The 15,353-nt window shown below is 40.5% G+C and overlaps 1 protein-coding gene across 1 annotated transcript in view; it reads left to right on the forward strand.

The window, feature by feature from the left end:
* LOC147612136 (P-loop containing nucleoside triphosphate hydrolases superfamily protein) overlaps positions 1–8,290 on the forward strand; it is a 68,512-nt gene extending 60,222 nt beyond the window's left edge. The window contains exon 7 of the mRNA XM_086784003.1: positions 7,699–8,290. Coding sequence (XP_086640129.1) covers positions 7,699–7,899 — 201 coding nt within the window. The 3' untranslated portion in view covers positions 7,900–8,290. The remainder of the gene's footprint in view (positions 1–7,698) is intronic.
* Positions 8,291–15,353: the final 7,063 nt, after the last annotated feature.

The following is a 15,353-nucleotide window of genomic DNA, read 5'->3' on the forward strand; positions in this document are numbered from 1 at the left end:
TCTCTTCTTTGATGGCCGTGAGAGTGTTGTCATTGATCTCCCCTTCTTCCTTCTCGGTGTTCTTGATGGCTACCAGTTCCACTTTCAATGCACTCACCTTCTCCTTGAGTGCTATGTCTCTTGTTCAAGGTCCGTGACCCGTGCTTCGAGGGTCATGATGTGCCAGTGTAGTTTGTTCTCCACCTCATTGAGGTTGGAATCGGATGTCTTCTTGTTCTCCTTGATTAGTGCCTTCATTGCCGTCTCGAGGGCCTCGAGTTTCTCTTGGAGACTCAGGGCCATTCCTCGAGATTACTTTGCAACCCTTCCCACAGGCAAAGAGAGAGAGAGAGAGAGAGAGAGAGAGAGAGAGAGAGAGAGAGAGAGAGAGTTATGTTGCTGCCTTGGGGCCTGAGGAAGGGCGGGTGGGAGAGAAGGCGCAGAGAGAGAGGGTGGGTGGAGAAAGGGGGCGAAGAGAGAGGGCGAAGGGATTAGCAGAGAAGGCGCAGAGAGAGAGAAGTGGAGAGAGAGAGGGCGGGTGGGGACCGGACAGTAGCGAGAGAGAGAGGCAAACAGTGAAGCGAGAAGAGAGAGAGAGAGAGAGAGAGAGAGGGCGAAGCGAACAGCAGAGAAGGTGCAGAGAGAGAGGGCGGTGGGGAAAGAGGGGAAGAGAGAGGGCGAAGCGGTTAGCAGAGAAGGCGCAGAGAGAGAAGTAAAGAGAGAGAGGGCGGGTGGGGACCGGACAGTAGCGAGAGAGAGAGGCGGGAGAGAGGCGAACAGTGAAGCGAAGAGAGAGAGAGAGAGAGAGGGAGAGAGGGCGAAGCGAACAGCAGAGAAGGCGCAGAGAAAGAAAGAAAGAAATGTGTGTCCTCTCGGGTAGTCCCTCTAAAGAAGAGAGAGTGGTCGGCATGCAAGCCGAAAGACTTTGCCCATTGAGTTGTCTCGTGGTGAGACATTGCATCATTTGGGGAGGTCACATGCATGGGGGCCACAGATTCATAATGCACATGCCACCGTGCCTCTTGAAACATCTTTGATTGCCCATGAAGCCCATGCAGAGAGGGCTGCCCCGTTGGATAAGGGGAAGAGAAAAAGAGAGGAACATGTACCACATCCCAAGAAGCTCAAGGAGTTCAAGGCAGGGGACAAGTCTGTGAAATTTGATGCCTTTCATGGAGAGTATGATGCCTCTAAGGTGCTAGCTTTTGTAGCACAGTTTGACATTGCTTTTAGTGATGAGGACTTCACTGAGAAGTCCAAAATTCGTCATGCAAGCATGTTCTTGAAGGGGACAACTGGCCATTGGTGGATCACTGAAAAGACCACCAAAGATCCCATTTGCACTTGGAAAGAGTTTAAGGACAGATTTTATGCCCAATTTTTTCCTCCTAATGCGGAGCAAACTTTCACCCAAAAGTGGAATAGACTTGAGCAAAAAGACAATGAAAGTGTGCAGCAGTATTACCAAAGAAGAACAAGTTCGGCTTGACCCGAGCAATATGCCAAAGAGGGGAAATGCTTTTCTTGTGGTAGTAAAGAGCACATGTTTAGGCAATGTCCTACCTACCTACAAGCAAAAGCATGAAGACAAGCCACCAAAGGCAAATGTGCATGCCATACCTGATGTGCAGGGTACCACCGAGCATGATGGCAAAGAGAGAGTGGTATGCAAAGCTTGGGGACAAATCAAGGATCAGCTTGCCCTATTCATGTTTGATGATTGTGCAACAGATAATTTCATCTCTACACAGATGGCAGCCGCCTTGGGCATAGAGATTGGGGACATGGGATTCCAAATTGAAGCAGAGGCAGCTTTTGTTGGCAAAGAGGTGCATGTCACGTCTCTTATTGGAAAGTTTCGCATTCATATACAGGGTTAATTGGATCTTGAGCATTTCTTGATTGCCGCACTCAATGGATGTGATGTATTACTTGGCAAGCCTTGGCATCATCGGCTTGAGCCTCGCAAAGAATATAAAACCAACAGGATCACACTTATGCATAGAGGTCGCATGCATGTTATTGATGCGGGCAAGGAAGGGGATTCCATCCCAGTTGTATCTCACATCCAAATTAATAAGGCAATGAAAAAGAGTCTTTCCGCTTACTTGGTTTTTGTTCGTGACAAAATTGAACAAAGTAATGTGAATGTGGATGTATTGACTCAAGATAGGCTGAATTTTCTTAATGCATATAAAGATTGTTTTGCCGATGCATTGCCATGAGAACTACCACATGAGAGGCCTGAGGATCATCGCATAGATCTTGTGCCAGGTAGTTCCCCACCTAACAAACCTGCATATCATGTGAGTGCCGCACAACAAGAGGATATTATGAAGCAGGTTAATTAGCTCTTAGAAAAGGGTTTGGTTCAGCCAAGCTCCTCACCCTTTTGTTCTCCCGTACTTCTTGTGCAAAAGAAGGATAGAAAAGTGAGTTCTTTCTCTCAGAGATACACTATTTGGGGCACATCGTATCCAAAGAGGGTGTAAGAATGGATCCTGCTAAAATTGAAACCATTCGAAATTGGCCAGAGTTGCAAAATGTACATCAAGTGCGTAGCTTTTTGGGATTATGTTCATACTATAGGCGATTCATCAGGCATTTTGCCAAGATTGCCTCGCCATTGCATGATCTTACAAAGAAGAAAGTCACCTTCCAATGGACTTTGAATGAGCAAGACGCCTTCTTGCAACTCAAAAATGCTATCATTTGTGGGCCCGTGTTGATTGTTCCCGATTTGCAAAAGCCATTCACGGTGGAATGTGATGCATGTGGGAATTGTATAGGGGCTGTCCTAAATCAAGAGGGTCTTGCAATTGCTTATGAAAGCCGTCAATTGCATGATGCCGAGATCCATATGGACATTTACGAAAAAGAGCTCTTGGCTGTAATTCATGCCTTAAAGATATGGAAGCATTATCTTCTTGGGGCTGAATTTGTAGTCAAGACAGATCATCAAAGCTTGAGGTACTTTTTATCTAAAACTAAACTCTCGGAGAAGCAAATGAGGATGGCAAACTTTCTTTCCATGTTTCATTTTTAGATTGTACATACTCCGGGAAAGAAGAATGTAGTAGTAGATGCATTGTCCAGGAGGCCTTATATAGCTGCAGTTTCAGTGGCCTCTCATGGAGACTTATCTGCCATGCGTGATCTTTATCATTTGGATGCTGATTTTTCTCATATATGGACTGATTTGATGGCTGGTCACTCGCATGCCTCTTATGTGATCAAAGAGGGTTATCTTATGAAGGATAACTGCTTATGTGTGGTGAAGGATATGCGTCCAAAGGTTATGGAGGAATGTCATGCTCCACCTTATGCTGGTCATAGAGGTATTTTACGTACGACGACACGCATGATCGAAAGATATTTCTTTTGGCCAAGCATGCGTAAAGACATTGAGGCATTTGTACGCGCATGTATTACTTGCCAAAAGGTGAAATTTGATAGGCAAAAGTCTCCAGGCTTAGCTTCAGCCATTGCCTATCCCCTTGCAACCATGGGAAAGCATTACTATGGACTTCATTATGGATTTGCCTAGATCCTAGCATGGGAATGATGCTATATGGACCATTGTGGACATGTTTAGCAAGCAAGCTCACTTCTTGCCCGACAAGAAAACCATTAAAGTTGATTATATGGTGAAGCTTTTTCTTGCTCACATCTTCAAGCATCATGGTATGCCTAAGTCCATTATTGGGGATAGAGATCCTAGGACTATGAGCCTCTTTTGGAGAGCTTTATTTGATAACATGGACACTAAGCTTGAGTTCTCATTTGCTTATCACCCCCAAATAGATGGTCAAAGTGAGGCTACAAATTCTGCTGTATTGGATTTGTTGAAGTGTTATGTGGCGGATCAAAAGAGTGCCTGGGAGAAGTATCTTCCACTTGTAGAGTTTGCCTACAATAACACAGTACATGCCTCCACGGGAAAGGCCTCGTTTGAGATTATTTATGGTAGAGTGGTCTTGCCACCCATCCTTTGTACAAAGAATGAGATTTTTGGAGCCGATGAGTATGTACGTGACTTGGATGTAGTCTTTGCTCAGGTGCGGGCAGCCATTGCAAGGTCACAAGACAAGCATAAGAGGGTTGCTAACAAGCATAGAAGGGACATGCAAGTCATTGAAGGTGATTGGGTATTGCTGAAATCTGAGAAAGCTAGGCTTCAGAAGAGGCCAGGACGAGAGGGAGCATATCCAAAGATTTCTACTCAATATTATAGATCCTTTAAAGTGGTTGACAAGATCAATGAAGTGTCCTACAGGCTTGCTTTACCCAGTCATTGGAAGATTCACAATGCTTTTCATGTGAGTCTTCTGCAGAAGTATGTGGGGCCAGATCCAAAGGAGCCTGTTACAGAAGATCTGCCAGAAGTTGATGAGCTTGAGGAGATCCTCCAGCCACAGCACATTGTATTTCACAAGGACAGAAAGTCACCACATGAGAAAATTTCCAGGAGATACCTTGTGAAATTTAAAAATTATTTGCCAATTGATGCAAAGTGGGTAGACGAGGATTATTTTGCTGACTACCCTTAGCTTTTGCAGGCATATCTTGAGGCTTTTCAGTTGAGGACAAATGTTTAGAAGCCTAGGGAGATGTCACTATTTGGTCCATCTCCATGTCCGGAGCCACTCTTCTGGGATTGTTACTTCATAGAGCGGCCATATTTGTGCCATGTTCACATGGGGCCAGGCCGGTGTCCCATGTGAAAGGGCCAGTCTTTTGGTGTCACATGGATGGGAGCCAGATTCGTGCCACCCGTGTGTGACTAGTACTGCGTCACATGGACGGGAACCAATTTTGTGCCACACTACGTGCTATATGGACGGGAGTCTGTTGGTGCCACCCGTGTATGGCCACGATGGTGTCTTACGTATGGGATTGTCACTCCATAGGAAGACCAGGACATACAATTATATTTCTGTCTCGCCACCAGTTCTGTGCTCGCCAGGAACTATTTATACAAGTTTCATGAAAGAGAGATTTCGTCCATTACATGTGCACATGCATTTATGATTGCATGTATAAACTTGTTTTCGCATGATTTGTTTGTGTGCGTTTGCCTGTTTTGCCGTGCCAGTACACTGGACGGGGACGCTCCCAATGTACCGTGGGATTGCTGCTTGCTGACACATTGGTGTGGCGTGTGAACAGGTGGTAAGTATTACCATTTTGGCCTTTTTCTAATGTAAAATCTAGAAAGTAATGCAAACCTTAATATTTATAAGGTTGGGCGTTCACACATTTAAAATTTGGTCCGGATACTTTCTAGTGTTGTGGGTGCCCATGAGATAATCTTTGATTAAAAGTTTAATAATAATTAAAGCAACTATTGCATGGGAGGAATTCTCTCCACACGTGGATGGTGGAATGGGTTGGTTGAACGAAAGAGTCGCTTGCTGCCCGTGTGCTGTACCTGCCTCCAGCTCCAGCTCCAGCCCGCCTGCTGCGCGTGTGTTGTACCTGCCCTGTACACGTCTGCAGTTGCTGTACGATTGCTGTACTTGTTGCTGTACGTGCCATGTACAAGCCTGCAACAGCAGCTGCTGTACCAAACTGTACTCGGTTGTTCTTGTTGTACCAGCCTGTACCAGATTGTACCGTGATATACCAGATTGTACCCTCTTATACGTGATTGTACCCTCTTATACTTGATTGTACCCTGTAGTACTTGAACTGTACCAGGCTTGTACTTGTACTAGGACTTGTACCAGGCTTGAACTTGCTGTACCAGGATCTGTAGTTATTATACTAGGTGGACCTGACTGCATGGTGAAAGAAATGTATCTCCATTGAGTCTTGCTATACAAGCTATTCCAGGTGCCTTGTATTTCTTATTTGTGTAAAATTAAAATTTGCTAAATTAAGTTCAAAGATTTCTTTAAGTTTCCTGCAGAGCAGGAACAAAGCATGTTTATGCTAACCATACTCAAAAAACTTTCCTAGTTTGGTTTGTTTTTCCCTGAGTGGTAGTGCGAACCGTGCCCTCAGATTTCTGAGAGCCAGTGAAGGTTAGAAACACTAGGAAGTCTGGGAGCAAAGCTTATTTGGGAGAACTAGCCAATGTTCCCTCCGCGGTGTATCCCTTTGCCTGTGTTAGTACGGGCGTGCCTGTTGGTGCACGGTCTCGGAAGACCAGTGAAAGGCAAGTGTGCACCCAGTGAAGGTGGGAGTGTGCCTGTGACTTGGGACTTCTTCGACTGTCCAGACTTCATCAACAAGTATCCAATTGTTTGAGTTGTATTCACTCCATGTGAGGAGAAATCTGGCCTATTGGCCCGTGACACTTGTACATATAAATACTCCAAGAAATACAAATGTATTGGGGGGGGGGGGGGGGGGGGCCTTTCCGGCCCCAGTGTTGGTGTCAAGTGTTATTGGTCATTTTTAGTTTTAATGTTGCTAATAATGTCCATTGTTGATATTAGTTAAGTGATCTAAAAATGTGTATTTTGTCTTCCGATTTGTAGGCCTCCTGTAGGGAGTGGTTAATTGTAACTCGTGATGGTGGGCTGTGAGGTATCTGGGATTTGCCTCTGTGCCTCTTTGCATAGTTGATCTTTGTGGTGAAATAGCTTCATCACGTAGAGTTCTAGGCATCGTTGGGGTCTAGAAAATCAATGATCCAAGATAGTGGATCGAATCCCTCCCTGAAGAGACAATGAAACATCCCTTGTATCCCGTGGTAGATTGGGTAACTGAAATGATAGTGCTTCTTTATCTGGACTTCTATGAACAAAATTAGCATTTGAAGAAATATGTAAATTAGAGTTGAGAGAATTAATTAATTGAAGGATAAAAATAATTAAATTAAGTGCCATTTCCCTATTAAAATTGTTTGGTACACATTCCCTAAGATTCACATGGCAGAAAATTTAAATAAGGCTATGTGTGCATACATGTTAGCCTTCATTTTTGTAGGCTACTCTTTAGTGAACTCCCACTGACTCTAAGTTCACTAATACGGATATGCACGACACCAATCCCATGCATGCATACAACCCACAAACCAATATGTACACAATGGGTTGGTTTCCATCCAACCGCCTACCTACCCCAAACCATTATGTTAACAATGGGTTGGTTTCCATCCACACCTACCTACCCCAAATCCAGTTGTTTTCCATTAAACCATGGTTTTTCTCAACCTTCAGAACAATAACCCTTTGCTGAATTAATAATTTAATGTGTTTTTATACATGGTGCATGAGATCTCCCAAGTATCCTCAATCTCACTAGTACACATGCATGTGTGGTGAGGCTGGTAGTAGGTGCGAGACCATTCTCAGCCACACCATAAAAAATTCCTCCCCCTAGCTTCATTTCCATGAATTTTTGAAGAAGCATTGATGAGCTCTTGTTGCCCAGAATCCCACACCTAGTACTCTTTTACACACTTGTATCCATTGGGTAGTATCCAAGGTACCCTTCTACACATAGTACAACCACTTTGGAGCTTTTTACAACCTAGGAAGAGGGAAATCAACTCGTTGGAAATTCTTGGTGTTGGTGCAGCTTAACATCACAATGGAAGATCCTGTTCTTTTTGGCAATGCCACTCTCAAGCGATGTGATGAAACTCTGATCTGACCGATTGCAATCCACATGGCATGTGACATTTGTCTATGAAAAAGGAGAGAGAGAGAGAGAGAGAGAGAGAGAGAGAGAGAGCCTAATTTTAAATACCTTGTGATTTTATTTCAGGTTCGTGGAGTTGAAGCCCTAAAGATTTTCTCCAAGAATCTCACAATTCCTTTTAAGGAGTCCAACAATAATGTCACACTGGATTTGAAGGGAAATGATATTGAAGAGTTAGAAGCAGAAGCCAAAAAGCTAAGGGAACGTTTGTTGAAGATTGAAGCAGAGATTGAAAGTCGGAGAAAAGGGAAAAAGATAATTGCTTGATTAGTCCCTCTTTGCTATTCACACTGATGCTCCAAGGCAGTGAAACACATCTTACCAGCATAGATATCTGATTCATTGGATACGTGCTGTTTGTGATAGTGGAAGCTTTATCTTAGTCCCACATTGGCTGTATTGCATCCCTTACACACCCTTAGAGGTGCTTAGAGCTTTTACATTTTTCAGAAGGCTGATTATTATGTATTCAATGCATTCATTTATATAAATGGTGGGCACCTATCAACTGTAATTTTGGTGCATTGGAATCAGCTATCCGTGTTTTCTGCCGTGGAAAACTCGCAAATACAAACAAGTTTTATGTATCGATTTTGTCACTGATGGAAACTACATAATAAAATTACCAGCTGGAAGTAGATATATTTTTTGAAAGAAATATTTGGTGCTCATGTAGTCACTGATAAGTTTATGGACTGGAGTGAATGACAAAGTTGTTGAAGATGGAGATGTTCGAGTTCCATCTCTGTGAGTCTTATGAGTTTAGATTTTAAAATTAGATTGTGCTGGAAAAGAAAGTTCAGAGTATATGCAGGTTTAAAGGTTTTATCAAAGTTACTGTTTCGGCCAAAGTATGGAGTAAATCTGGCTGCCCTTACAAGCAGGGGCAAAGGCAAGGAGGATTACGGATAACTGATGAAGAACACGGGGGTTTTTGGGAATGCTTAGACAGAGGAGTCTTGATGGTCAATTTTTCTTGAAGTTTATTGCCTGTGTCAAGTTCTTATTGGATTTAATGTTTACGCTTAACTTCAAAAATGCATTTGTTAAAATTTGTAGGCTCTTCTGATCACATCAAATTAATATCTTCAAATCAAAGTTGTAAGCCCAACTTAAAAATATGATGGTTAATCATGGAAAGAAGTTACCTAACCACCGAGATGAGCTTTTGTTGGATCTTTGGTGAGCATTATGACAAGTTTGCATTGTCATAGCACTTTTCTTGTTAGATCATTTCCAGAAGTTTGGTGTGTTATAGCTCTTTTCGGAACATGACTTGGTGTTGAACTTATGTAATGCTGAATCCTCTGCAAAGAGAAATGCTTCTGCTCTCTCCTAAAGGTGAGAGCACTATGACTTATCAAAGAATTCGAGAGCTTTTGTCTTGAACCTCAAAATCTATGAAACTGTGAGTGTGATGGTGTTGTTTGCTGTTCCTTTTATTACCCTCTTCCTCTCTGCTCTCACTAGATTAGCATATTCTTTATTCTTTATTTGATTATTGCTCAAGGGCTTGGGTGAGAGACAAGCTCTTGGGTGGCCTCCCATAGATATTCCATCGATCCGCAAATGCCTAGACTAGAGAGAACCTCGCTAATGGCTTAACTTGTTGAGATATCAAGCTCAACTAGTGTTGCAAACATTTTTGAACCCCCTTGTCTCAAAAGCCTCACAATATTTCTTCCATTGAAGTGTCACACGTCTTTAGTGAAGTATAATATTTGGGGTCCCATTGCAAGGATTCCCTTGGAATAGTCTAAGAGTAAAACAAGACATGCTCCCATATCTGGCTATTGTAAAGTGGTGATAAAATATGTGTTGGATTGCTCTCTAGTAGCATCCACTATTTGTAATCAAAATGAGTCAATGATGTCCATTGGGACGCGCTTAACTAGTCAAATTGGAATTTCAACCAGTTGAATGATAAGTTAGAGGCTACACTTTCCTGAACATTGCTTCAAAGAGAAGGGTTGGATTTGACCATGGTCTTTAATGAGTGAAGCACTCTTGCTTGTGGAAGGTTGCAAGTCATGCCTTTGCAGATACCCTCCATAGCATGGTCATGATTTTTGGTCCTGCTAGGACTTGGAGTCTTCCCTTCATTTTGAGGGGGTCAAAGGCCTCTTGGTCAATATTGCTATTTTTGATTGGTATTTGCAATAATTAAGAAATCACTTGAAAATTCAAAGCATTGAGAGCTTAATCATCTTATCTAGATCTAAAATATGTTGCTGCCAACATTCTACTCTACTATGTAATGTTTCGATAATGGAGGTACATGTTTTCTCCCACATCCATGAAAAACATCTACCCAATACTTGCCACTCTACTACTGCTCCTTCACAGCCTTGCGTTACTTCGGCTGCAATCAAGCCTCATATACAAGCTGTTGCACTAAGCCGGTTTAATGATTGTATGCCCCAAACTTCCTTCTCTCTCAAGAAAGAAAGCAACATTGTCACCATTGATTGTGAAGAATGCATTGAGCTAGTTTGATCCCAAGTTAATTATTGTCTCCATACATTAGTAACATTGGGGGATGCCATGCATATTGTTGTATAATAGCCTTGAAGCTTGATGAACAAAATTAAATGCTCCAAACTTAAGTTTGATCCTGAAAAGTATTGATTTGAAAGCTATGAAAATGGAAAGAACACATCTACATATGCACATGGCATGTCAACTTGTTACTTTGATTATCACACTCCAGATGATTGTAGCCATTTATATGGTAGTGGGACTCCAGATGATTGTAGCGATTTATATGGTAGTGATGTGTGGACGTAGGTTGGGGTACTTTTTTTCGTCGGGCGTGTACACACTCTCATGAGCGAGTGTGTAAGTGACCTTATCATATCATTTTACTTGTACTTCAGTCATTCTCATCAATCTACTTTGAGTGTTGTGGTTCTCTCTATCTTTGCTTGTTTGTTGAATCGCTATGTGGGTTACTACATTTGTCTCCACACTCAACAATGATCACTTGTTACTAACCATGGAATACCAACATCGACATCATTTCTCATAGAGATAGCAACTATAGTGCACTTTAAGGTTTTGAAGCTTGAATTCCAAGAGCTCCTACTAAGAAGACCATGATCTTTGTAAAAGGATTGGTCTTTGATATGACTTCATAGTGTCCACATACATAGAAGGCTACCAATGATCATAAACTTTCAATAGAGCATGTCTCTTCTTATAGATTTATTCACAATTACCAAGTATATCATCTCCCTCCTTAAAGATATTCCTACCAGGCTAGTGTGAAGGCAATTCAACCACTAGTACATGGCTTTCAGAAAAGAACACCCCCTTGGTCCATGTGATAACACACAATCAATGAACTTATGTTGATCGAGGATACTAATAATCAAACTAATTGAGTATTCCTCGTTGAGCATGATTTACTTTATTAAATCCATGGTGCGTATCCTTGGTACACAAATATTGCAAAGTTGACTTCTTTTCACAGAATGGTGATCACAGGTGCTTAAAAAGTAAATTGCTTTGGATACTATTACTCAATGTGATGTATCTTGAAGGTTCCTAGTGGGAGATATGTGATAATGCTTTCTTCTTGGCGCATAAGCTTTGAAAAAGCATGTTTCTCATGACATTGTTTGACTATCATTTGAAGGAATTAAGCAAATAAGAGGAGGAGATATTGTAGGAGGAATAGAATTGTTGATTAGTTAGTTTGGCATCATGCCATTTGGAACTTGAATAAAGGTTCTCATGTTAGAACTTGATTTCATTGTGGATTGAAAATATGATTTTTAGCATGATTCTCTTGTTAAACTAAATTAGGAATTTGATTCAAGATTGGGTATGTAATTGTAAGATTCTTCTCTAGAAGGTGATGTAGAGAGATGAATTAATATCTTAGTTAATGTAATTTTCTAGAAAGAGAATGTGCTTTAACGCATTTTTTCTAAAATTTTACAATTTTTATAAGTTCTTTCATTAGATTTTTTTGGTAAGAGGGTTCCCTCATCAAGAAGAAAGGGGCGATTTTACTACTACAATCGTACTAGATAAACTCTTCCAAGTTTTCTCATTAACCTAGAAAAAGGGCAGGTCCATTTTTATGCTCCATACTCTTCATATCTTCAGTAATCAAGCTTTGTGGAAATTAAGAAATTTTTTGAAAAAATTTATAAAAATTCATACGTTAGATCAATTAGCTTGGAAATAGGCCTAGTAACTAGTACCTTGATGAGAGAAACATGGCATAAAAATCTTAACTTAAAACTCTACACCAATTAGAACTAATAAGTGTTAACATGCTTTAGTAGAGGGTAAAACATATGCTTTGATGACAATACAATAGGGTGGGTATGATATGATCCCATATGATATGAAATTTGACATGATATGATATGACATGATGTTGCTCATGTTATCACTCATGTAGATATATGAGAGAATGAATAAAGGATTAAGTAAACGCATATCTTAGATAAAGTATAGAAGATTATTGTAAATTCTTTGTGATAGAAGAATATCTGTAATGTCATTCTAATATATTCTTTGTTATGTCATGATACATGAAATGTGATGTGGGACAATGATTGCAGTTCCTCTCCAAGAGCGGTCGTGATGAGGGGAATTGATGAAGCATTCTTGCGAATAATGTATTGTAATACAAGTGAATTAAAGGATAATCTAGATATGTTTTGGATATTCTTGCGAATAATGTATTGTATACAAGTAAATTAAAGGATAATCTAGATATGTTTTGGATATTGAAATTTTATAGTTGTGCAAGGTTACAATGGATTATCACGTGCGTGACTTGAAAAAGGGAGTGCGTGTGTGATGCAAAAGCAAAAAAATTGAAATTTTTTGAGTAAGCGTCTCTACCCCTTTGATTACCTATGTATGGGGTAGGAGCCACTAGTTAGTTTGTAATCTAAGTCAATGTTTGGAATTTTTCAAGTAAGCATATCTACCCCTTAAATCAGTATATATATATTGGAGTAGGGATCTTATAGCATACATGTTAAAATCTACACAATTAGGTTGGATAAGTCTACTAGCTTGCTACTACTTGTATGTGTATATTAGTCAATGGTTTCAAAATCTAACAAACAATACTAAAAAAAGATAATTAGGGAAGAATTAAAGTGTAACCTAGCTAGTTGGAAAAACATTATACCATAATTTTATTTTTAATTTTGTACTCACAAACCATTTTTATTGAATGATGGCATCCTTGTTGGAAATAGGGTTACAGGAATGAGCGTGTGCACACACACACACACACACACACACACACACACACACACACACACACACACACACACAATGAGATGATAGATAGATAATTAATGTGTACTGTACAAAGATAATAAGTATACCCCAAGATGGGTGTATCCTAACATGGAGAAAAAAACCTCCTAAAGAGGAAAAAAGTGCCTTGGTTGGTCCTAGTGTGTTCACACACATCACTACAAAATATGGCTACAAATCCCTCCATGATGTGAACAAGGAGTGAGCTAGCACTAGAAGTATAGAGATGTGCCAAGCTCTTTGGACTGTGATAGGAAGCCCAAACTAGTCCCCAAAGAGAAGTAAGTTTAAAGCTTTGTGAGGGTGAGAAGCTTCAAACTTCTCTTGTGGGAGAGCCTTCGTGAATAAATCTGCCAAGTTTTCTTGTGTTTGTAAGAAGCCAAGCTGATTTCCTCTGTAGAGCATCTCTCCCTGACATAATGATAGTGCACCTCAATGTGCTTTGTGCGAGCATGAAAAACTAGATTCCTCATAAAACTGCCATAGTGCTCTGATTGTCAGTGAAGATGGTAGTGGTTGAGGACTCGTCAATATCCAAATCAATAATAAGAAGCCTAAGCCAAACACACTCAACTGTAGCTGTAAACGATACCTTGTACTAAGCTTCACAACAACTAGAAATGGACACAGTGGGCTATTTCTTACTGCGCCATAATATACATGAATCACCAAGGCGAAAGCAAAAACCACTTGTGGACATGCGTGTGTCATAACATCAAGCCTAGTTTGAGTCTCTAAATGCATACAACTGTGAACTACCCCTCTTGGGATGAAATAAACCAAAGTGTTTGGTTCCCTTAAGGTAACGGAACATCACAACTTGCCAATGCTTTGTGTCTTGGCTATGCATAAATTTGCTCAAGATTGAGACCACATATTAAACGTCAAGCTTGGTGTTACACAAAAAGAAACATGCATACTTGGTTGCACATAGTTTTTGCAAACAGTCCAAGTGACATTACTCTCTATATTAAGAGGACTAAGGATGTTTTATTAGTCATCGTGTTATACGTTGATGACATGCTGCTCATTATAAGCTTTAATGAGATGATCATATTTTAAATTTATAGTTGATTTAGAGACATTTTTTGAGATGTCAGAACTTGGACCATCACACTATTATTTGGGCATTGAGTTCTGGCAACGCGCAATAATGGCATTGTTATGCTGCTGCTGCAGAGGAAATACATAGATGCATTGTTGAAGAGGTTCAATCTTGAAGACTATAAACATGTGGCTACAACTATGGAGAAAGGTTTACGACTAAGTCTTGAAGATCCTTTTGATCCTAGCTTATATCAAGAAGTTGTTGGATGTCTTATCTTTTCGTGTAACACTAGGCTTGACATTATGTATGTGGTCTCAATATTGAGTAGATTTATGCATAACCCAAGCACAAAGCATTGGCAGGCTGTCAAATGAGTGTTCCATTACCTTAAACCCTAAACCTTAAGGTAACCGAACACTTGTTTGACAGTATTCCAATGCTTGTGCTTGGGCTAGGCATAAATCTGCTCAATATTGAGACCACATACTAAATGTCAAGCCTGGTGTTACACAAAAAGATAAGGTATCCAACATCTTCTTGATATAAGCCAGCATCAAAAGGGTCACCTGCATCTTTAAGACTTAGTCGTAAACCCAGCTCCATAGGTGTAAACACATGCTTACAGTCTTTAAGATTGAACCTCTTCAACAATGCATATATGTATTTTCTCAGCAGCATAATAATGCCATCATTACGCTGCCAAAAATCAATGCTCAAATAATAGTGCAACGATCCAAGATCTGAGATCTCAAAAGACTTCTCTAAATTAGCTATAAAATCTGAAATATGATCATCATTAAGGCCCGTGAGCAGCATGTCATCAATGTATAACAGGATGATCAATAAAACATCCTTAGTCTTCTTAATATAGAGGGTACTACTGCCAGTTGGTGGACTCTTGCAAAAACCATGTTCAACCAGGTATGCATGTATCTTTTGTACCGTGCTCTAGGAGCCTACTTAAGACCATATATAGCTTTCTTCAATTTGCATACTTTTGAATCCTAACCTTTCTGAACAAAACCACGAGGCTAAGATACATAGACCTCCTCATGTAAATCTTCATTTAAGAAAGTAGTTTTGATATCCAACTGGCATACATTCCAACCTTTATGTGCTTCTAATGCAATGATACTCCAAAGGTTTCACCATAGTCAATGCCTTTTTTTAAATCCAATTATAGGATTAACAAGAGCTACCGCCATTATCTTACATCAAGGAGTCACGACAGATACACCAAAGGGTCATACATCATGATATGAAGCAATAGTGTCCAAAGCTACAACTTGGAGTGCGCTCGTAATGGTGTGACGGAGTTTTTATGGCGATTCCCGCTTCAAGAGCATGTGGTAGCAAGTTAGGATGAAGTCCTAAGTGATGT

This window comes from Cibotium barometz, chromosome 46 (assembly GCF_041138505.1).
Source record: "Cibotium barometz isolate CiBa-2024 chromosome 46, ASM4113850v1, whole genome shotgun sequence".
Lineage (NCBI taxonomy): Eukaryota > Viridiplantae > Streptophyta > Polypodiopsida > Cyatheales > Cibotiaceae > Cibotium > Cibotium barometz.